The sequence below is a fragment of the Chiroxiphia lanceolata genome, chromosome 5, assembly GCF_009829145.1.
Source record: "Chiroxiphia lanceolata isolate bChiLan1 chromosome 5, bChiLan1.pri, whole genome shotgun sequence".
NCBI classification, from domain to species: Eukaryota; Metazoa; Chordata; class Aves; order Passeriformes; family Pipridae; genus Chiroxiphia; species Chiroxiphia lanceolata.
In genome coordinates this window covers 27,529,084-27,551,924 of record NC_045641.1, presented here as the reverse complement: position 1 = coordinate 27,551,924, position 22,841 = coordinate 27,529,084, and the positions used below count along the sequence as shown (strand labels likewise).

Here is a 22,841-nt window from a genome sequence, read left to right as displayed (position 1 = left end):
GAGAAATTTGCAAATTGTAACATGCCACACTGCTCTCATTTATTTCTGACAGCTTAGAAAGAGTATGAATTCTTTTATTTTGCATTTTTTATTAATTGTATGCTGTATATCAACAAATCTTTTTAAAATTCTCATGTGTAGCATCACTTGATTTCAAAACACATTACAGAAATAAAACACAACTATGTAGTAATTGCAATTTTATGCTTCAATTCTTCCACCACATCAGAGCACTTCAAGATTAGTCTGTTGAAGGTGATTGCCTCTGAACTATCTGATTTTAAATGGTTTAAAGAGCTTCCAATTTCACCCCAAGTATGTACCTGATCGTATATATTTTTCATACTCCTGTTAGATACAGTAATTTTAGAGGAAGGAACTTAAACAAAATTATGTTGGTTGCAATCTGCCTAAACCAAAAATATTTTAGTGAGCCAGTCTTGAAGTTTAAATACTTTTGTTCTCATTCCATAAAAAATTCTAATTACACAAAGGACTACGTGGCTATTCTCAATTGCATAATATATAAGCCTACCAAAAACCCCTCTGCTTAATAAACCACTAAATTTAAAAGAGTCTTTAGTCTGAAGAGACAAACAAAACCAAAAAGTGAGAACATTAGCACTGGAAAACAAAATTTTTAATTTATTTTTGCTTAAATAATTTTATAAGATCATTAAAATAATAATAATAATAAACTATTCTTTGACACATTCTCTTAATATCTTCATTATCTACCAGTAGTCTCTGCTATTTATTGCAAACATATTTAGAAAAAATCAGAAACTAGCGCCCCTTCACAACCTGTTTGTGCAAAAACATATCCCTTTTGAAGAACTCAATATCTTTTTGACCTGAACATTACCTTCAGTATTTTTCTTCGGGTGCTGAGAACTCATACAGCAATGTACTCACCTTAATAACCCGATTGCCCAAGAGCAGCCTCTGCTGTGGAGTCAGTATTTCTGATATTTTATCTATTTACCTATTTTCTGACTCTTACTATGCGATGATTTCCCACTGGAAATATGCTTAAGGATGGGAACCTGCTCTTTTGCTTGCATTGCGCTATTCTGACTGTGCTGTGCAGAAGCATCATTTAATAGGCACTTACTGAAATGCAGCCAAAGCAGGTAAGGCAGAGTGCAAGTCTTCCCTTGACTGCTGTATGACCTTGTCAATGTGTTGCTCTCCAGGCAGGGCGCACAAGACACCTACAGAAGACCCGAGGAGAAGCCACAGCAATTTGTCTGCTCCAGATAAAAATAAAACCAACTGCAGCAATACCTTTGTGAAGTGCTGCTGACTGCGCTACAGCCAAGCTGAGGATTCAGCAGTGAGATTAAAAAACTGTCGTTCTCTGTCATTATTAAGTAATTTACTTTTAGTGCTGCTAAATATGTTATACAAGGACTGCATGGCACAAAGCTTTCTTGCCTCTAAGATCCTGCCTTACTGCAAGCACTTGCACACATTTCAGAGCACCTGTTCTAAACTAGCCCCTCAAAATAAGGACGGGGAGGCAAGCAAAACTAGCTTACTGGGGAGTGTCGTGTTCTTTCAGGAGTACAGCACAGATAATTTCATGAAAGGTTAATTTATGGTTTGAAACTTGTCAGTATTATGTCAATAAATTATCAATATGGTTTAAGTGGAGTCTCTTTTCTACAACAGGTAGACTCCTGTCTGTTGCCTTTTTTTTTTAGAGACCAAGGTAGAAATCAGGGATAAACCTATAGTTTTCAGGGCAAATTCAGGATAATGTAGGTGCAGTATTCAGTTTTCTATGTATAATCAATGTTTCTAGATCAAAGTGTTACAACCCTGTGTTTCACAAAACACAGATTATCAAAGACCAAAACAGCAAACTAGCCAGATGTTTTGTCAGCCTAGCATACCTTCACAAAGCAGCTTTCCATTCTGCCAACAGCAGCCTCAGTTTTGGTTCCTTTTGTCACTTAGCCAAAGCAACTCACCTCAGTGATTGTTGTTTGTTAATTAGTTGGAGTTACATGATCATAGCTGAGATTTTGGCAGCTTGTTCTGGAATAGATTTATTAATGATGATCAATTATGACCAGGTGGAATTTCTGACAGATGATTTTTTTATTGTTATTTGACTATATGGGAACTTTTCCATTAGATAAATGCAGTTAATGAGCTGACCCTGCCATCTGCTGTCATTTCTGCTGCTGTTTCTGTGGTTTCATGCCTGCTCAGAGTCTCCCAGGTCACTACCTCTCCTTCAGCCCACTGTGGAATACAAATCTCTCTAATGAGCCCATGCAGTATTGAAGACTTGTCATTCAAGCTCTGCCTGGTTTCATGTAGCACAACTACTGAAAGCTTCACTTGCAAGATGGGCTGGTGATATCTTCGGTAAAAATAGCATTGAACCAGGAAAGGCTTACTGAGAGAGCTTGAAATATCCACCAAGTTTCCCAGTTTTCAAGACAAATAAATGTAGTGTTGGTGAGAATGTTAAATAGCAATTTTGTCTTACAATCTGACATTTTAACTGTTTCTGTGTTCTTCACAGCGCTGCAGCTCATTGCAGGTAAGACAACTGTGTGCAATGCCATGACAACTATTTGTGATACTCAACATACCACAAGTACATCACTGCTGCAGCAGTAAGGACACAAAGGTGAGTGGCCTCTCATTCCATGGGCACCATGGAATGCTGCCCATCCTTGTTCATACCTCACCATGTTCAAGGCATATGCAGAAGCACACTTCCCACAGCAAGATGGAGCTCGCCCATTTTTTGTCCTTAGGCATGGGCATTGAGGGGCCAGTAGTGAGCTGAACTTTACCCTTTGAAGGTATGGGATCAAGACATAGCTAGAGAACATGGATGTTCTTCTCTGAACATAGAGACATAAAATGGCCTGGGTTGGAAGGGACCACTATCATCTGGTTCCAATGTCCCTGCTGTGGGCAGGGATGCTTTTCAGCAGATCAGGTTGCTCATAGCCCCATCCAGCCTGGTCTTGAATACTCCCTTGTCCATGAGCACCTCTGAACTAAGAGATCACATAGCACTGACCACAGTCTTTTTTTGTCTTAAATCTTCTGTCCTATCCTGTCACAAGACCGAGGGAAAAAAAACAAACAAAACCCTGAGAGCCACTCTCTTTAGGTACAAGACAAATAACATCATTCAAATCTTCATGGAAACAAGAGAAAACTACTCCCCAGCATTATTTCACACAGAGGAGAAAAACCCAGTAAAGCATGTGGTAAAAATCCAGTACTTCTCAAACCCCAGCAAATATTCCAGAAGTCAAAATAGATGTTTATGGCACAAAACCAAAATTTCTCTCTTCTCCCTTCTTGCTCCCCTATAGCCCCTGTCTGCATGTTCAAAGTAGTGGGTTATGACTTGCTTTGATTGTGCTTGCTTATCATCATGCAGCTCAGGTTTTACAGCTATAAAAAGTTCACTGAATGATAGCTTCAGGGGGATTGACAGGATGTGCTTCAGTTCTGTCTCAGAACTTGGAGGGGGGACTGCAGATGCAGGAAAACTCGTTGGCAACATAAAAAGCTTCTGTCCAGTGTGCAGAGTCTTCCTTTGCTGAACTTAATGTCCTGAGAAGAGTGCAGCACTGTAATATTTGTTGTTTCATCTCCTAATGCACTAGCTGAGTTTATTGATGTATTTTGTTCCTTGTAATGTGCTTTTTGGTCAGTGTTAGACTTTTATTTTCTACAGGTAGGACTAAATTCATTAGTGTGGTGGGTTTTTGTGGCTACGTTTTGGTAGCAGTGGTGGTGGGGCTACAGGGTTGCCTTCTATTAGAAGCTTCTAGAAGCTTTCCCTGTCTGGTGGAGCCAATGCCAGCCAGCTCCAGGAATGTCTCAAGAAGAAGCGCTGAGGTCAGGCTGCAGCAGACTCTGCTCCAGACAGCAAGCCCTTCTCTTGCAACAGATGGACAAAAAGAGACTGGCATGGAAGTCCAGAGGGGCAGCTGGCTCTTCAGAGCATATTCAGAGTATAAGGATAAATCATTGCACAAGTTACATCACTTGATTGTAAGCTGGCCCAAAGACCCAGAACAATGGTCTCTCAAGTCATCTTAGGCTTAAAGTGTAGATTCAGCATTTCTTCCCTCCCCGCCTCCCCCATTCTCAGCAACCCTAAAATAAAACCAACAGCCTTCCCACCACCACCCTTGCCCCTCCCCATGTGTCTATCCGGCATTATTTGCTCCTTTAAAAGATCAGGAAACAAGGCAAAGGATTTCCATTTATAAGACATGCTGGGACTGAGCTTCACCCTTTAGTAAAGCCTGCAGGACATTACCTACACCCCACCTCCTGATTTTAGTAAATTAGATTAGTCCCTTAGTCCTTGACCTATCGCTGTATCTGTGAGCACAAACTCCTGCAAGTGCTCTATAGGTAAACTTCCCCCTCAGCTTTTGTTCCCAAGGCTCTTGTTAATAGTCTCCCCCGGGAATGGAGTAGTTCTGTGCTGCATCCCCTTCAGGCTGCACCTCTGAAAAATTCCCCACGGGAAAGGCTGAAGCAGCTCCTCACTGATGGTCTTTCTTTTGAAAAGCAAGAGGAAACACTTCAAGGGAAGTCAGTGAGGTCAACAAAACCCAGCAATGATAGAAGTCTCACAAATAAGCAAGAATGTAATGTGGAGAGTTTCTCTGCAAAATTTTCAGGAAATAAATTGAAATACACAAGTGGATCTAGTTCCAATAGCAAATCGATGTAAAACATTAAATATTTAACCAAAATTTCAGCAGCTTATGAGCTATCAGCTGTTTCCTATGAAATTTGGACATCGATTTGCTCCCTAAAATACAGAGATGTTAGTTGCAAAATGCACTATCAGCACCCATAAAATGCACTGTGAGTTAAGAAAAAAAGCTGCTTATTCAAATATTCAAAATATTTCCCTGAATTGGCTATCTTGCAGGGCTTTGCTATTTACAACTTCTTTGCCCTTGCACCTCATGGCAGTCAGTCTTCTCTGTCATCTGATGAGCCATAGCAAAAGAGAAAAAAACCTACCCCAAAGCCTTTGTAAAATAAAAACACCCTGTATTTTATCAGGACTTGCAGCTTCCCTTCCACCCATTTCAGCTCAACTAGCAGTTAAGATGGTATAACATTATGCTACAATAGCTTAAAGATATATATTTTATGCTTATTTCAGCTAGCATTTCAATTTCTACCACTATTATTTTTCCTGGCTGAGTGAAAACACACTTGGACTAATTATTAGGCCATGAAGGATTTTGCATTTTATTTGCACCCTTCCTGTTCCAACCCCCACACAACACACACTGTTCACCTTCTTTTCCTTTCTAACACACTCTTCCTGGAATAAGTATCAGTCAATTAGAGAGGAGTTGTGACAAGTTCTAACTTGAGTAAGTTTGCCCAGCTGTGCCTAGGAGGCTCATGTCATAGGCTGCATCCCCACTGAAGTCTGCACAGTCCTCAGCCAGTCAATACAGACACACCGAGTTCCTTACTGAGCAATCCATTCTTAAAAAATATTTAATGTTCTTTCTTCAGCAGCCTTATTTTACCACCCACGAAGAGTCACTCTATCCTGGTGCTTTGTGCACACGTGAAAGGCTCTAAACCTTTCCTGTTCCTGAAGCTTGCATAGTTTAGCTGTTTAATCCCAAAATTTTTTTGTTAATGTTAGCAAAAGTAACTAGTCATTCTAATTTCTTATATTAAATATATGTCAAAAGCTGAATTAAAATGACAAGGGGAAGGCAAAGACAAAATAGTATGAAAAGGGCTTTCTCCTACAGGAGCTGGTTCAAGGTCAGAATCTCAAGGGCTTCAGTGACAAACATCCTTCCACACTGTCACACCAGATGGGACTTTACCCTTCAGCCAGCATATGTCAAGGCTCTGCCCAGATCAGCAGAAAATCCAGCTACCAACAGGAGTAAGTAACCTGGGGTTACTGACACAGTGCTGCTACATGCCTCACTGACCACAGTTACATCAAAACAAGATGCTTTTCATCATTTATACCTCAGGCACTGACTCCTGCCTATTGGTATGTTTCTGCTCAGCTGCTGTGCTTTTCGCAGGTGGTGTTGGACAATCAGTGAAGAACAGTCAGGCAGGAGGGCACTTTCATATAGAAGAGAAGATTTACACATAGTTAGACCCTGTTCTGTGTGAACAGGGCAATAACTGCACTACCCTGAAACCTCTACTACAAAGGGGTAACCAGGTTGTGCTTCTTTCAGGACACAGGCTATTAGCTATGATCTGACCTGGAACATCATAATTGAGTTCACTCACACTACAAGGGTATTACCCCATCATGAGAACCAGTCTGAATTGCATCATAGTAAAGACAGCCAGGCGAGTTCGTAGATGCTTCTGTTGCATCTCAAAGATATTATATGTGAGATGCTGGTATTTGAATACAAGATCATCTCACCTATTATGCATAAATTGGCTAACATTCAAGGTATAGACTAGTAACAGCAACTTATTCTCATAAGTCCTCCTAGATGAGCTTCTGAATTACTCATCATCATCCAGAAAGTGCTAAAATTATATTTATGACTAATACATAAAATTCAAACAAGACCTTTATTTACATTAGGTTTTCAAGCGCTTGGTGTTGCAACATACATAACAAAATTTCGTACTACATTTTTTATAAGTAATCAGGTTGAAAGGCTGATCTACAAAATCAATTTGTCAAAACTGGCTAAGCAGAAAATGTGTCAACTCAGTTTTAGAGTTCTCTGTCAATTTTACACTGTTTGCTATTGTTCAGAGTATTCCTGATGTCATGGTTATAAAAACAGAGCACTCATGCAGGTTAATTTACAATGAACTCCCTAGTTTTATGTTCTTCAGTTGTTCAGAAGAGCAGGTCAATACTCTCCACCTTGTCTCACAAAGCAATTATGGATCCAAATAGCGAGAAAACTCAATCCATCAGGAGGTGGTTAACAGGAAAAAAAAGGATTTAGCAAGACAAGGATTCAGAACTTTCACTCTGTAACAAACAACTATAATCTCTCATTCTGCAGAAAACAAGTACTGTAAAGATTAATCAAGTTCATTTATTCCATATTAACATTACGCAGCAACCAATATGAGTGTCTAGGTAAACAGCGACTTTTGAAATGTTTTGCTGCAAAGCTGACCAGTAATACACGCAAATGATGAAGTCATCAACTCTGTTTACTGCCAGAAATAAAAAAAAATGGCTTCAGGAGCAGATAACACTGATTCATACTGTGCTCAAGCACTAGTCAACAAAATCTATTAAACTACATAGGTGGAAAAAAAAAATCAAAGCAGTTTTGTTATCTTACTTGTGACACCTTGTTTAAATTTCAGGCATTAATTCTTTATATCAGCATAAATATGTAGCCTTCTACAACTTTTATGATGTGGTTACAGACACAAAACTGTTATAGAAGAAAGCAAGAGCTAGTTCAAGGAATTTCAGACTTTGAAATCAGCAAGATAAAAAGCTAAAATTCATATGTTCCTTTTCAAGTTATGAATACTTTCACTAAAACATAAATATTTTAACATATATTATTTTCTCTGACATTCAAAATTGTAAAGTCAATATGGCAGAATTATTGTTAAAAGCACATATTTACAAATATTCTTTTTTCCATACATAAAGTATTTGGCATAATTATAACAATCTTACTGCATACACAACTGTTTGCTTCTTTTTCACATAATGGTACACTCCTTATTAAAATTTACCAATTATGTACAAAAATACTTGAACATTTATTATAGAAAACCTCTATTACTACCATCAACAGCTTGTAACTGCTGAAGGTTTAATTGAGAGAATATAAAAAAGTGGTCACTTTCTTCCAGTAAACTATCAACAAATCAAACACAGCTAAAATCAACATCAGTTTCCCAACAAAAGAGGGAGAATATTTTTAACAGCATGATTTAAAATGCAGTTCACACATCTGTTCCCAAGCACATTTAAACAGTCAGTAAAAGAAAGAGGATACAAAAACTACATACAGAAGGTGCTTTTTTTCCCTTCCCCTCCATATTCCTACATGTTGGCATTAGCTTTCTAAAGCTCTTCAGATGCCAGTCACTAAAACACAACCTAAGGCCAAACACCGTTCTGCTACAATAAAGATGATGGTGATGAACTCAAGCTAAAAAGCAAATCCAAAACCAAAACCTGGCTCCAATGGCACATACACATTGAAAGAAGTGTTCAGAATTTTTGCCAGATTTTTACAAAATTATTAAGAATATTTGCAATTAGCTTTTGAAATGTATGGATCAATAACCAGCAATTTGTATTTTTAAAAATTTGCTCATTTAGTGAATTGCCTTGGTACTAGTCAGTACTGATTCTTGTACACAAGTTAAACAATTCATTGGTACCTATTTCATACGTAGATTGTATTCTAGGGTGAACTTTCAAAAAAAGCAGAGAGCCTCCACTAGCAAACTGCTCACTTTAAAAACAACAAAAGTACATCTACTGGAAGAATAAAAGTAAATTGCACCTCAAAAAGAAAAAGGATGTGTCAGGTACAATAATACATTAATGGCACAAAACCTTATCAGGATTCACCAGAATGGTGCTGTACACTGAATGAAATGCAGGTATTTATCCATCTTAAAAATAACATAAGTGTGTTCAAAAATTCCAAACCACATTCTTACAACAGTTCTCTGCAGTATAACTTGCATTATATCCCAGTTTTTCCACATACATTTAAAATGACCGACCTGTTCATAAGAGAAACGCCTTTCAGCCTATTTGCAGAAACAACCTACTCTACGGACTACTTTGTTAGAAAGCGTGCATTTATCTCTAGTAGTAAAGATCCAGTCAGTATATTCTGCATTTTGTAAGAAGCATTCGGCTCACTCAGATGAGAGTTGTAGGGTTTTAGATTTAATTTTTTAAATAAAAATAATGTACAAATAAAAGCATTTATCAGTATTCACCACCATAAAATTAAAAAAAAAAAAAACAAAACAACAATCCTCTCATTCATGCTTCCTACAGTATCTGGCAACCTAAATTAGTAATTTCATTTCAAATGTGCAACATAATATTAATAAGCATTTCAAAATTACTCAAAAGAAAAGATGGGCAAAATATTAAAGTGCCTAACTAAACCAGTTTTACCATTTTTAAAAAATATTATTTCTTAAACAGTAAAGAATTGGTTGCAATTAAATACAAAAGTGGCTTCTCATAGCTGAGAGACTTTGCGGGGCAGAGGCCTGGGCCGGGGAACCTGCTCAGTCCTCCTGCTGCTGTTTTCCAGGTTGTTTGGCCGAACCAGCTGTGGCTTGGGTGGCAGTGCTGGTGGGTCTGTGGCGGGTGGGATGGAGAGGCTGTGAGGTAGAGGAACGGGTCGTTTCAAAGTCCGCTCGTACACGCTGTAGGGTGGCGGGGTTTTGCTTTCTTTTCTCACAGGCTCCTCAGAAACGCTGTAGCTTGGGACAGTCACTGCTGGTTCACTGCCTTGGCTTTCAAAGCCTGATGTCTCTGATGTGCTACATCGGCTGAGCGAAGAGATGCCACTGCTGTAACTCCCTGACAGTGCTGGAGAGTTTGATATGAGCCCCGAGGAATGATACTCCACTGGAGATGGTGTGAATGATTGCACAGACCCCTGCTCAAAAAAAGGGTGGAAGAAGAATTTACCTGGGGTATATGAGAGAGAGCGTTTCTGTGCTAAGACTGAAAACATACATAGATACAGCGCATGGACTTGGAGCTTTGATAAACATGTGCCCATGTTTAATCAAGATCTAGTAAGAAACCAATAAAAAGCTAATTTCAATAGTGCCTGGGTACATCTTAGATAGTGCTCATGCACAGTAATTCATGTAAGTGGAAGTAAAACTGCATTCAAATGTTATCTTACTATCATAGTACACTGGAAAAATCTGGAAGCCTTTAAAATGCACTCTTAGTTTTCCCAGCTGCAAGTGGAATGCATCACTTGGCATAGGGAATACCTGGGGGTGTCCTGCCCCCTAACGCCAAAGCGCAGGTCTTGCAGCCCAGCCACTGCTGCTATTGCAGGCTCTCATATCCCAAATTCAGTTTCCAAAGCTTTTCCTCACAGCTTTAGTGCATCATCATGCAGTGACAAGTGCATTTACATCGTGGCATCATTTCCGAGTGCACCATAATATCAGCGTTGGAGGGGAAGCCCAAAGCAGGTGTCAAGGTAAGAGCTGCTGCTGGGGGTCAGCCCCCTTCAGCTGCTGTTCCTGCTCCCCTTCAGCAGCAGCAGCAGGATGGCAGGAGGTGAAGGCATCACTGCTGCTGCAGACAGCATTTTTATCTGCAGATTCTCCATCCTTCCTCTCCCCCATCTCCCAGATGTTCCTCAGACACACAAACACAACACTCCACCTTAGAGACAAGGGCACAAGTGGCCAGGGGCTGCATCAGCAGCCTCACAGGCCTCTCGGGGATGGTGAGGTATAGGAAGCTGAGGGCCCAAGCAGCAACAACAGCGCTGACAAAAAATAAAAGGCGGGGACAATAAAGGCCTACCTAAAAACATCAAGCAATCCTATTCCAGTGAAGCAACTTCAACTGAAAATTGTAAAAGGTTAGCCCCCACTGTCCAAGTTGAAAAGTTGTTGCAACATATCTAATTTTGACTGGAGTCATCTGAGACAATTCAGACTTAATGGCCTCAGGCACAGGCTAAAAAAAGGGATGGAGGAATCACATTAAAGACAAATTTCTCACTCTAGTTGTTGTTAGACTGGTTGGTGCTCAGCTGCTCAGCTTGAGGTGAGAGTGTGAGCCATGCAAAAAGGATAGGAGTAGAGGAAGAGGAGAGGGGCATGGGTGTATAGAGCTGGCTACACTGACTTTATGCTGTTGAGATAATTTTAGTTATCCATCTAGGACTGGATCCACAGAACACTGAAATCAATGGGGAAAAAATATTTAATTAAGATCAGTGGGTTTTGTATACTAAAATGACCTTCTCTGGAAGCACACTGCTGGAACACAAGCTAAAAATTAAGGCCCTGTATATGGCTATGGCAAAGCAGAGCAAGTTTTATTTAAAGCTCAATACATGGTGAAGGCATTTCAGTCGTTTTGAGGAGCCTGTTTAACTACTTGTTTCATGTTCCATTCCTCTATATGTGAGGAGGCTGCAGCTGCACTCCTACTCCCACAAACATCCAGGGTCAAGGTTTTCAAGTAAATGATATATTTGGCTCCATTTCCAAGAACACTTGACACTTGGATTAAGTGACCATAGATAAGGTTTAGGACCTTTGTTTTGTCATTCTGAACAAGAGCAAGTATGTGTAAAGCTGGCAGGGGTAAGCACTTGCTTCCTGACAGCAGTGCAGCCTGCTTTCACCAATAGCAAGTAACAATTTAGACACCAATAGAGTCTGGAAATTCATGCTCAAAGTGAGATGCAGCAGTTCTCAGAAGTATTTTGGGCCAGCATTCCTTTCCCAAGCAGCAATCCAGACTTTGTCTGTAAAATGTTTAAATTCTGTCCAGACCTCTGGAAGGAAAATGCTAGGACAAACTTCAAACATCCCTAAAAATCAGTAGTACCAAGTCCATTCAGGCAAAAAACAAAGTCACTCATCTTTGTACAGATCCTAATGCTCTAAAGAGCTTCCTAGTAAGCAGTTAGCACAAAACCTGGGATTGGTGCTCACTTTAGCAGAAGGGACACTATAGTAATAGGACTATGGGCACTCTGCTGCCCAACTGCTCCGTGTTGACCTTAGACCACTGTGCAGCCACAAGTAGAAACGTTACAGGCTTATGGGAAAACAAACAGGAGCATGACTGTGGACTTGTGATTGGGGACCTCAAGAGGAAAGGAAATATTCTTGGCTGCCACTTTCCTCCGCAGGTAATGTGTACTTCTGTAGCATTAGTTAGGCATTGGGTTGCTGAGGGGCCATTTTGGCAGGGCTGTCTGCCCTTGCACCTGAGTGCCTGAAGCACCAGTCAGGCTCCCTTCTATTTGCTCTCCTTCCACATTGTTGACTCTAGTATTTCTAACTGCAGAATTATCTCTGCTTCAATGGTGTGGTAAAGGCTATGCCCGAGACTAATGTGCAGTCTGTCAGTATTGGGGTTTGCATGGAATAAACAGGTTGCATGTTCGTGTCCTCCAGTGCTGTGGAATACACAGATTTCTGAGTCAAGTTTTCCAGCAAAAAAGCAGGTACCAATATATGGGTAACAACACATTCAAATATCTTGAAATAGAAAGGAAACCTACTCAGTTTAGCCTGGATCTCCAATTGCTTTGGGTGTTTAACTGCTAGAGAACAACCAATGCTTATTCACAGCCTATTGCTTAATGTATCCTACTAGCAGGTGTCAAACTACTTCCAACTTCTTACACAACCTCCCTGGATCATTCCGCAGAGGAAACGGACACTAAAATGACTGAAGCAGGGGTTACTCTCTAACATACCCTTTAATCTAACAGCCCTGAATGCTGGAGGAATAAGAGGAATGGGTTGCACAACAGGTTCTCCTTAGCTGGCATCTCTCCTTTTTCCACTGTTGGAGACAGAATTCTGGAGTAGGTGGACCACTGTACACCTCTTACATGTATTTCTTTCTCTCTCTTCTGTCCACTGACTCCAGTGAGCTTGATTATCCATGTGAGAAGCCTGATATTGAGAGGCTAAAGATTCTGAGGATTAGGTTTCTTGCCTGCATTTTTTAAAATCTTCAGAGCTGCTGCAATTATTATGACTACTTATTCTTGTGAATGGTTTTTGTATAGGTATATGATAATAAAAATAATGTATAATTTAATCCCAAATCATGTACATTAAATATATACTATCTACCCCAGAACACACAAGATCTGTCTCACAAAAGCAATTCACTGCAATAAGATATTACCTTCATTGGTGATCTGCCAGCAGGAGAAGGGGAAACAGAGGCTATGTGTCTTGCTGGTGATGCTGTAAAGTTAGAAAGATTTCAGTGCACTCTTGGCATTACAGTTTTCACTAAGAAATCTTTTTAAGTGGATAGGAGATCATTTGATACACAGACATTATCTCTCATTCCCTCTAGGTGCTTTCCTGATGGTTGTAAATAGTTTTAGAGATTTTATTTATTTTACTTTGTTCTCAGGACGATCTTGCAGTACAACCAAGTATAAGAAATTTCTGCATCTGCCTTTTCTGACAAATTTGACATTGCTGTAAATTGGTTTATATCCTAACAAATTATAAAAGAATTAAAAAAAAGAGTCAGTATTACAACTTTTCACTTTTTTTCTTCAGAAATATATTATGTATATATATGTCAAATAAGAAAAAAGACAATACAAAATATATCAAACATTTACCTGCAAATATACTGGAAACATGCCTGGACATACTCTGAGGCATAAGTCTAATATGCAAAAAGTGTATTCACACCCTTGAGAACAATTATATTGTTAGTATCACTCAAGCAGCCTGTTCTTTAAATGAAAATTAATCTTTTGAAAGGCAAATTGGTTATAGTAACAGAACTCATGTACCCGCATGATTGCTGTGCATTTTCTGGTCAGTAAGATTCTTTGTGGTTAATGAACATTTCTGATTGCTAACCTCCAATTATCATAAAATCAAACGACTAAATTTGATCATACTCCCTAGTACTAGCATGAACTGTCTGAAACTACTCAGTCATCAAGTGAAGGGGCAGAGCATTGGAAACAGAGTACTTCAGAGAACATTAAGAAGATTAAAATACCCACAGAGGCAGTTCTACAGCCTTTCATGTAAGAAATCAAATAATAAGCTAACCTGCCCAAGAAGTTAAACATTAATCAGAGTGGAAAGAATCCTTAAAGTACTGGAGCTTTGCCTGAAATGTCCATTAACTCACCAGTCTGTGCAGGTCTTGGTGGTACAGGAGGAGATATAAGCTTTCCACTTTCTGATGTGTTTCTGGCTTCCTTCCCACTATCCAGGCTCCAGCTGCTTGGGGTGGTGTTTACAGCTGGAAGAGAATGAAAAAGCTGTCACAGGCATCAACAATTCCACTTCTCTGACTTGCCTTTATCCAGGAGAGTAAGAATACACAGAGTGAAAATGATAAACAGCTTAATAAGCATGCCTGAAAAGCCCTCGTGATTACATCACCACTTGCAAAGCTCCTAAATAACAGCTGTCAGTCTCCCAGTTGCTTGATGTATGCATCTGGCCCTCAGGTCAGTTTGTGACTGTATAGCACTGGGGGCCATCAACAGCAGCAGCTGAGATAGCATTCTGGTGCACTGCAAATCCAGCCACAAAGGGAGATAAACTGATTATATTAACAGGCTTCAAGCTTATCTTTGCACCAGACTCCTATTTAGAGGTTTCCAGGCAAAGGGGAACAGACTATTCGTAAACTATTTCCATTAACTCATTTTATACACAGAAGGGACTAGACAAAGGAACTTGCCAAATTCCAATCAATCTTCTTCATAAAACTTTCCATGCTAACAGTCTTTTGTTGCCTGCATAGACTACGTAAAATGAAGGGAGTAAAAACTGGAAGAAATTAAAAGCGCCTGACAGAAAAAAAAAATCAAATTAAGAAATTATCACAGACTGAGAAAATTTCTATGCACTGTTTGTATCCATGGTCAAGAATCTCTGCTTAATCATGTAAATTGACTATCACCTTGACATGCATAAAACTGGCTGTAGTATTTATTTGTGCTTTAGCTTTACCAAATTCCATGACTTCGCATAAGGTCTGGAACAGCTTCCTTGATAGAACTGGATTATCTCATGTTATCAAGAAGTCACCAATATTGGAAAGAAGCCACACAGATAGACAGGGCATTTAACATGGACAGGACAAAAGCTAATTTGAAACACACAACTTTCATTACATTTATTGTTAAAAAAAAAAAAAGAGTGGGAAAAAAAATGCTTCAAAACCTCCCCCTTCACCTCACCCTTCACTCCCCTAAAAAAAACATCTTCAAAGCCTCAAACATCTTGCCCTGCTGTGACAGTTTCCTTCTAGTTTGTTTGTTTCAATTGTGAGTAGAGAATCACATGCAAGGATCCTGTGCTTATTTCCAAAGATGAAACAAAAAGCAAAGTTTTGTTGCTAACTGATGGCATCAACTATTGCTACTATAGCAACACTGAGAGTTCTCAGGATTGCAACCCCACTATACACCAGACTTAATACAGTAAGTACAGTACAAATTATATTGGTTTCATATCTGTAACAATATTGTTACAGTATTAATTGCACATTAGTTGACCCTGGGAACAGTGCACAGAATAATCTATTTTCTAGAGGATCATTTTGCTTTTTATTGCCAAAATATTCAGTACAGTCTTTGCTTTTTATTCTAAGCTGTCACCTAGCAGTATGGCTTTGCCCTCATCCTAAAAACCACTTGGCACCAGACCTAGGTACTTCAAATGCCTGAATCTCTTGACAAACCAATTTTTTCTTTTAAGTCATTTAAGCAGTCAGTTCTTTGGACTCCTGAAACCTCCAGAAGATAATATTTTAACAATTCTGTGATCTATTTGGCTGCATAGGTCAGTGGAAAAGTTTTGCCATTTCCATGTTAAATTATTTCATATGATTTTCAGCCCTGTGAAAAATTCCACCTCAGCTTTCATAAAAACTTGACACAAAAATACCTAAAAAAACAGCTCTTATTGAAGAAAATCTGCTTCCTGGTCAGTTCTTGTTACAGTATATTCTTCAAATATATACCTATTGAACTGTATCCTTTATTCAGCATACCACAAAGGTTCCATAATGAAATGATGGAGCATATTATGGATGTGAAGCACATAATGAAATAGTGGCACAATAACTATGCCAACAATATTGGATTTCCCCATGTGCAAAATTATGAAAGGCAATATTTTGTCTACAGAAATGTATAGATTTCTCATGTACTGTAATTAAAAGTAAAAATCCCAAAAAATCAACAAACCAAAAATTGCTCTTTTCAGTGAGAGTGTAACAAAAGCACACTGATCTATATTTGGTAACGAAGACTTGCAGGTACCAACTTCTACCCAACTCTTTAGCTTCCCTCTGCCCCAGTCTCCAGAAGTTGGCTCATTGCCCCATTTATCTCTCTCGAGAAGCAGAAAAGACAGCTCTCACATGCAGCAGGCTGCAACTTGCTGCTCCATCACCCACACCTGCAAACTTCTGGGCTTCTTTTGAGTGCAACTCTTCATTCAAACACCATGTTCTCCTCTTTTTGGCAAACTATATTGAAACTTAAGATTGTTAGCATAATTTAGTTAGTCAGTTAGAATGTTTTGACACGTGGAGATGACAGTATGCACTCAAAAGAATTGGCATTCTACAGGAACGTGAGGGGTTAATTAAATTTTCATTGCTTCCAAGATTGGTATGTTGCAGCATTTCCGCTCACCTTTGTCAGGGCCAGGCAGATTGGAATCACTTCGTGGCAAAGCACCATCTCCAGTATGATTGAACAGCATTCTCTGTAAATTGAGAACAGCATGGTTTACATACAGCTGCTGTTGTATTTCGGTAGCTTTTAAGAAAACAAATATATTTTTATGATTATCCCTACTACACAGGTCTACTTTGGAGGTAGATTGATAAACGAGACCCAAGAACTGAAACAGTTCAATAAAAGTATGTGTATACAGAAAGGGAGTAGACTAGTTTTCTGAAAACTGTACACACTGAAATCAGAGGGAGGATTATTATCTACTGAGTTCTGACAGTTTCCAGCACCTCAAAAACCAAAATAAAGCTCATTCTTCAAGTGGTATCTTGACAGATTACGAAACAAATAGAGGGATAGATCTGCAAAAATTTCATTACAGAATCAAGATCTGAATAAGGTGTAATGTTTGACAATATGCAAGTTATGGCTGTTACCTCAGAAAAGTTTTGTGTATTGTTTTCCAACCCTGACTTTTTTGGTAACAGTGTTCTTACTTCTCTAGTAGATAAGAGCTGACCCATAAAGTGTGTTCGTCTTTCGTTTTCTGAATATTCATTTATTTAAAAAAATCACAGTAAATTTATGAACCAATTTTAAAATTCCATTAGTTACTTTTTTTGGCAGCTTTCAAATAATCCATAGTCACTGGTTTGTCTTGATAGCAGATGTAAACAGCAGACAGTCAATCCTACAAGTAATTCAGATGTACTTTCCAGAGGAAATGAGAACAAGATAAACTTTACTCTTTTTTTTCTTACTTGTTTGTTTGGAGTTTTTGTTTTTGTTTGGTTTGTTTTGTTTTTTTTTTTTTTTTTTTTTTTTTTAAAGTAAGATCAGAAAATCACTGCAATCCAGAGAAAATCCTAGTATTTTATCTCTTCCCACTGTTCACAGAGGACCATGCAAAATTGGTGAGGTACTATGCTGTGGTTCCACAAGATGGCAAACCCAGCTGCAAAGTAATCTTCGTTGATCTGACATGTTGCAGCTCCATGTTACAAAGTGAGGAACAAATAGTTGCCCAATTCAACTGGACTTTAAACATCTCACAGAGAGAATTCTTTAGACGTTGAGCTACATTATGTTTGCTGTATGTCATATTAGAGTCATACTGGGTCAGGAAATATCTGTTTTCCTGAAGTTACCACTAAACTGAGGTGGTGAAACTACATATGTACTTTAATGTGACAAAAAAGGTGTTCCTGCCTGATCTGGATTGTCACTGCCTACCAACTCTGCAGTGCACTAGGATGTGGTGCGCAAATGTTTAAGTCTGTTTTCTGTTGTGAAGAGCAAAGGCTGAAAAAGCAACTGAAATTGAAGGAGATAAAGAGACAAAAGCTGAATGAAATACAGAGAAACAAGGACATACTAAAAGAATGAAATTTAAAACCATGTGAAAGAACAAGAGCAATCAGAGGATGTTTAATGACACGCAAATAAAAACCCCAAAAATGTGAAATTTTAAGCTTCATTGGGACGAATAATAGTGCAAAAACTAAGGAGGCTTGTTGACCAGTCAATGACAGCAGGCATTCCTGTTCAGAGTATGGGAAGAGCTGGAGAGACACTGTACAATCATTCAGCCAGAGATCACAAAGCAAGCACAAATGGATGTTGACTGAAAACAGCTGTACATAACCTTGAGCATCAATTTCAATGAGGGAAGTGGATGCAGTATTGCTGTGGTCTTGTTCTACGAAGTCCATCAAACTTCCTTAAATAAGGTAGCTATGGACTGAAAGGACTTCAAGTGCAGGAATTTGCCTGTGTACCTCATCTTTCCCAGTTGAAACACTAATGTGAAAATTGGTTTCATTAAACTGTAACAAAGTCTTTCATAAATGGGTGGTCTTTTCCTCTTTAACCTAGCGTGAACCTCCAACCAAGACTGTGAAATTTAACTGGTATTAGAATAAAAGTAGAAAGGACAAGGAACAGTTTGAGCAGACAAATTCTGATTTAGAATTGCAGGCATCTCTAAGATATCTCCTTACAATTGTCCCGAGGATTTCTTTTCCCATTCTTAATCAGAAGGCAAAGAATCAGGATTTTGTTTCTAGTCACAGTCCATTTTTACTGCTATGGGAACAGAGCACCAGAGAAAGAAATTCACCTTTCCCCAGAAAGATATATCTTCGTTTCTGGTTATAAGGGCAGAAAGAAATTGTCAAACCTTCTCACCTTTGAAACATACTTCACTGTATGAGCAAGTTAATTTTCTACTTACCCTCTCATGGGACACTGAGGGTAGAGACAGATTGGGAGATTTTCCTGCTGGGCGAGTCTCAGAGAGAGCGGAGACTGGGCCTACGAGCTCCTCAGCCTCCCTTATGGAATCTCGGATAGAATGGGGGATAGAAGTCGCATTCCACTTGGCAAAGCAAGAGTTTGTAGTCTGGGAGCAAAAATGGGATAATTTTTCTTTGCGGCAAACTGTAAAACCGCTTTATTTAAAGAACATCTCCTGATCTTTCCTATATGCTGTTTTGGCTCCACTACCACTGAGAAAGTGCCCAGTAGATATATCTACTGTAAGTAGACCTGTCCTTAAATCTGGCTAAGCTTCGGTATTACTTCTTAAGCCCCCAGAAAACAGCATGAGGACTTAAACAGAAAAGAAATAAAAAATTAAATCAAGAGCCAATTCAATAATTGAAGAAACAAGGGACAAGAAAAGAACTAATGAGAAACCAATAAATAATTTCTAAAATAAAGAAAGCAAATTGGTTTTTATCAGAGGCAAAACTTCTGATAGAAATGAGTGTTGAAAGGAGGGCCTTTAGCACTGTATGTTCTCATCTTTCTCAGCTTCAGCAAGAGGTGCATTGTGTGATGGCAGAGATTAAAACAGCAACTGTGTTAAAGGAAAGCACTTTAGGAAAATAGGTCCATTAATAAGAAAAGATGAATTAAGAATTCAATATCAGCCAGCTCACCAAGCTCATTTTGCATTTCAGAATACCCAAAAGAAATGCATTTCATAAAGACCTATATAACAGTATTTTAAGGTAAGAACACAATTTATTTTTTTCATTTGAGTAACAAAATGTCTATCCTTTTTTTCTGAAACTACATTGAAAAATAGGAATTGCCACATGGAATGCGTTATTATCTCACAGTGGCTAGAATTAGCTTTCTCAGAAGAAATAAAGGGGAAGTCAACAAGGATAACTGCCACAACAACAATTTGTCTTTCTTTTTTCTTCTTCCCTGAATAGAACAAATGCTGTTGTTCCACACAAGCAGGCTGTGTCATCTGGTAAGTTTCTGCATCTCTCTCTCACTGCATTGAGTAAATACATAGAAACAGATCTAAACCTAGGGAAATCAAGCAGAAATGTGATCAAGTATCATGTATTCTATTCACATCTCTTTCATGTAAAATATTTTAGAGTATTTGCTTATAACAACATAAAAAAATCCCTTGAAAATTAAAAACAACGAGGAGATTGAATCCGCTCGAAGTTCAGCATGTGTCTTCTGATTTATTTGTGCTCTGAGGACTCCCAACAAACTTCTTACCTGCGAAGTTTCCAAAGGAGTAGGGTAGATGGCACTGCAGGGTCTCTCTCTGGGAGACAGGCAAGAGTTTTCTCGGGAATGCTTATGTTTGTCAGACAACAGAGGAGAGGCTAGAAATAAATGTGTCAAGTGATTAAATTCATGCAGTGAAACAGAGATTTCAATTCTATGCTTATGACAAAGAAATCCTCTGTCCCCAATAATTCATATTCCTCAAATAATTGGCTAAATTTGATGTCTGACCAGTGATGTCATGCAGACATTCAGCTGCGTAATGTATCAAGTATAATTTAATATAGTTTACCACAGGAGATGAGCACTGACCTCTGGCACTGGATGGAGCAGAACTGGTCACATTAGGTGAAGCAGAATGAGTAGAACTCAGGCTTGAGGTAGACGGACTAGGCTGCATATGGAAGAGAAGCTGTTATTATCACATCACACTTACTAGTTTGGAAAACAAAAATTTATAGCATACTTTTCACTAGAACAAAGAACTTGTAATTTCTTAAAATAGATTATCAGTGTTTCAAAAGAGCAAACCAGTATAAAGAGAATTAAATTAATTACACAGAACGTAGTAAAACATTAAACAAATATAAATGCAATTAATACAGTGAAACAATTCCATTCCACTGTGACAACTGGACAGAAAAGTCTATGTAAGGTCAGATGACTTTGTATCATAGTCCATTCATTGCTCCTTATTACATTTGTAAAAAATGAATGCTTCTATTTAAACAAGAGGAAACAGTTACATAAAAAGTTATTTCTAAATTAATGAGGTTAACAGCCCATTTAAAAACTTGCTTTTTAAAAGAAGTATCTGCAATAATTTTGAGATTTCTGAATTAAATAATAGAAGCATTACTTCACTAAATAGCCTTGTAAGAAAGATTCTGTATAGCTTGAAGAATGACAATAATTTGTACCTGCATGTTAAAAACTTCATCTGAGCTTTCTGACTGCCCAGTGATATTGCTGACTTCAGCAGAAGCTTGGGATGACAGTGATGAGGATGAATACCGATTGACAGCTGGGTAACTCAAGGGGCTATTATAAGAATAAGGAAATAAAAAATTGTTAACTCTAACTGTCAATCATAACTTCTCATGGGAAAACAGCACAAACAGCACATGTTTATTAATCTTTAGTTATTTGGGGGTTGGGGTGGGAGGAGAGAGAGAGACAGAGAGACAATATATGTACCAGCTATTCATGGCTGGAGATACTTCAGGCAGACTATACAAGAAAGCATGCACATAATACAAGTATTTTATGGGTCATCTTCCATGAGTAACAAAAATATGTCAGTTACTAGTATTTTAAACTTGCCTGCGTCGTGGTATTACCCTGGCAGCATCAGGGCTCATAGAAACAGGCATGGAATTCCGGCATACACGAGGACTTCCATTTGGGAAATGAACAGGACTAGCTTGTACACAGGAAGAAAATTCCTGGCAAGTTATTAAAAGAAGATTAATTCAAATGAACATAATACCATTAAGCATTTTGTAAGATACAGAGAGTAATTTCAATAGTTATATCTGCATTTTGGATCAGCTTCATCATTAGTATGAAAAATATTTTAACTTTCACTGCTGATAGTAAAATGTGAAAACTTTTCTCTGCACATTATGGAAAGTTTATGTTTCTCTTCACCTTGTGATTCTGCAAGGCTACAAGCTGTAATGTGGACAACGAACCAAAAGATGTCACTGTTTGTTGCTTGGGAAAATGAAACGATCCTTAGTACACCTGAATGGTCTCCCGGTCTATCCATGCAACTGTTCATGTACCTGTATTCCCAAGCTTGACTTCATTACAAAGAACTGATCCACCAGCTTTTTGTGTAGCGGCCTCATGTCCTGTGGCACCACCTTCTCGTGCACTGCCAAGCCAAACTCTAGAATCTGGGCCTGCAGTGAGGGAAAAATATTTTTTGATGCATTTTCTTTAAGCTTTCATCATCAACTAGGATACTAATAAAAAAAATCTAACAAAATGCACATTGCCTTAAGAGCATCAATCTAAATCCCCGAAAGACCTGTAATCAAAAAAGGCCTAGGACCAAAAGCAGTAATACACAAGAGGATTTATGCTTCTTCCCATTTACTATTCAACTTTCCCAAAAGTTTAACCTATGCAAATTCAACTCTAATATAAAAATCACTATGGATAATATAGTGAAAAACCTGGCTAAATAGCAGCTTTACAAAGGAGCAGCATTAAACCTTATATTTTCTACAAGAACAGTTGTAAAAAGCATGAAACAACAGCAATAGCCACATCTACCAGAGATGTAATACCTATAATACATTTGCAAGGAAGTCCATGGTCCCCTCTCCTATTCCAACTCCCCAGAGACCTCTGTTAAAGGTGGCTTTATGTATATTCTTGACACAAGGCATGACAGGCTTCAGAATAACATTACTGAAACTCTAATCTTGCTCAGATTTGGCCACAGGCATTCAAAATATTGAATTGGTTACATGAGGAATCAGATAAACTCAAAAACAAAATAGCTACGGTATGTTGTAATATCTTTGGATGAGAGCTACTAGCTGACATTTTCAGGCAGCCTGTGAATGGGCATGCAGCTGCACAGAATCACTGACCCAAGGTCAGGACTGCAGCACATCCATCCACATGTGCAGCCATCCCGGCACTTCTGAACGCTCCACATTAAATCATCTGTGGGTGCCAGACAGGCTTTAACTGCTATTGCTTGGAATTCACATTTTTGTTACAGGAAGTTATTAACTCCAGTTTTACATTGTAAAGGCTAGTGAGATTAACTATAGCTTGAAAATCAAAAATTGCAATGTAAATTACCAAAGATTATCTAAATGAAAGTAAAGTGAG

At 38.6% G+C, this 22,841-nt stretch overlaps 1 protein-coding gene across 5 annotated transcripts in view; it reads right to left on the bottom strand.

Annotated features, from left to right (window-relative positions):
- Positions 1-6,572: 6,572 nt before the first annotated feature.
- The window catches only part of DOCK4 (dedicator of cytokinesis 4), a 242,770-nt gene continuing 226,501 nt past the window's right edge, over positions 6,573-22,841 (bottom strand). For 2 of the 5 annotated variants that reach the window (XM_032687917.1, XM_032687918.1), the window contains 10 exons: positions 21,776-21,895; positions 21,312-21,433; positions 20,909-21,029; positions 20,301-20,382; positions 19,977-20,086; positions 18,682-18,849; positions 16,407-16,479; positions 13,880-13,993; positions 12,899-12,960; positions 6,573-9,644 (listed from right to left, as the gene is read on the bottom strand). In XM_032687917.1, the coding sequence (XP_032543808.1) occupies positions 9,219-9,644; positions 12,899-12,960; positions 13,880-13,993; positions 16,407-16,479; positions 18,682-18,849; positions 19,977-20,086; positions 20,301-20,382; positions 20,909-21,029; positions 21,312-21,433; positions 21,776-21,895 (1,398 nt within the window). In that variant the 3' untranslated portion in view covers positions 6,573-9,218. The remainder of the gene's footprint in view (positions 9,645-12,898; positions 12,961-13,879; positions 13,994-16,406; positions 16,480-18,681; positions 18,850-19,976; positions 20,087-20,300; positions 20,383-20,908; positions 21,030-21,311; positions 21,434-21,775; positions 21,896-22,841) is intronic. The other 3 variants (XM_032687919.1, XM_032687920.1, XR_004357092.1) reach the window with 2 other exon arrangements.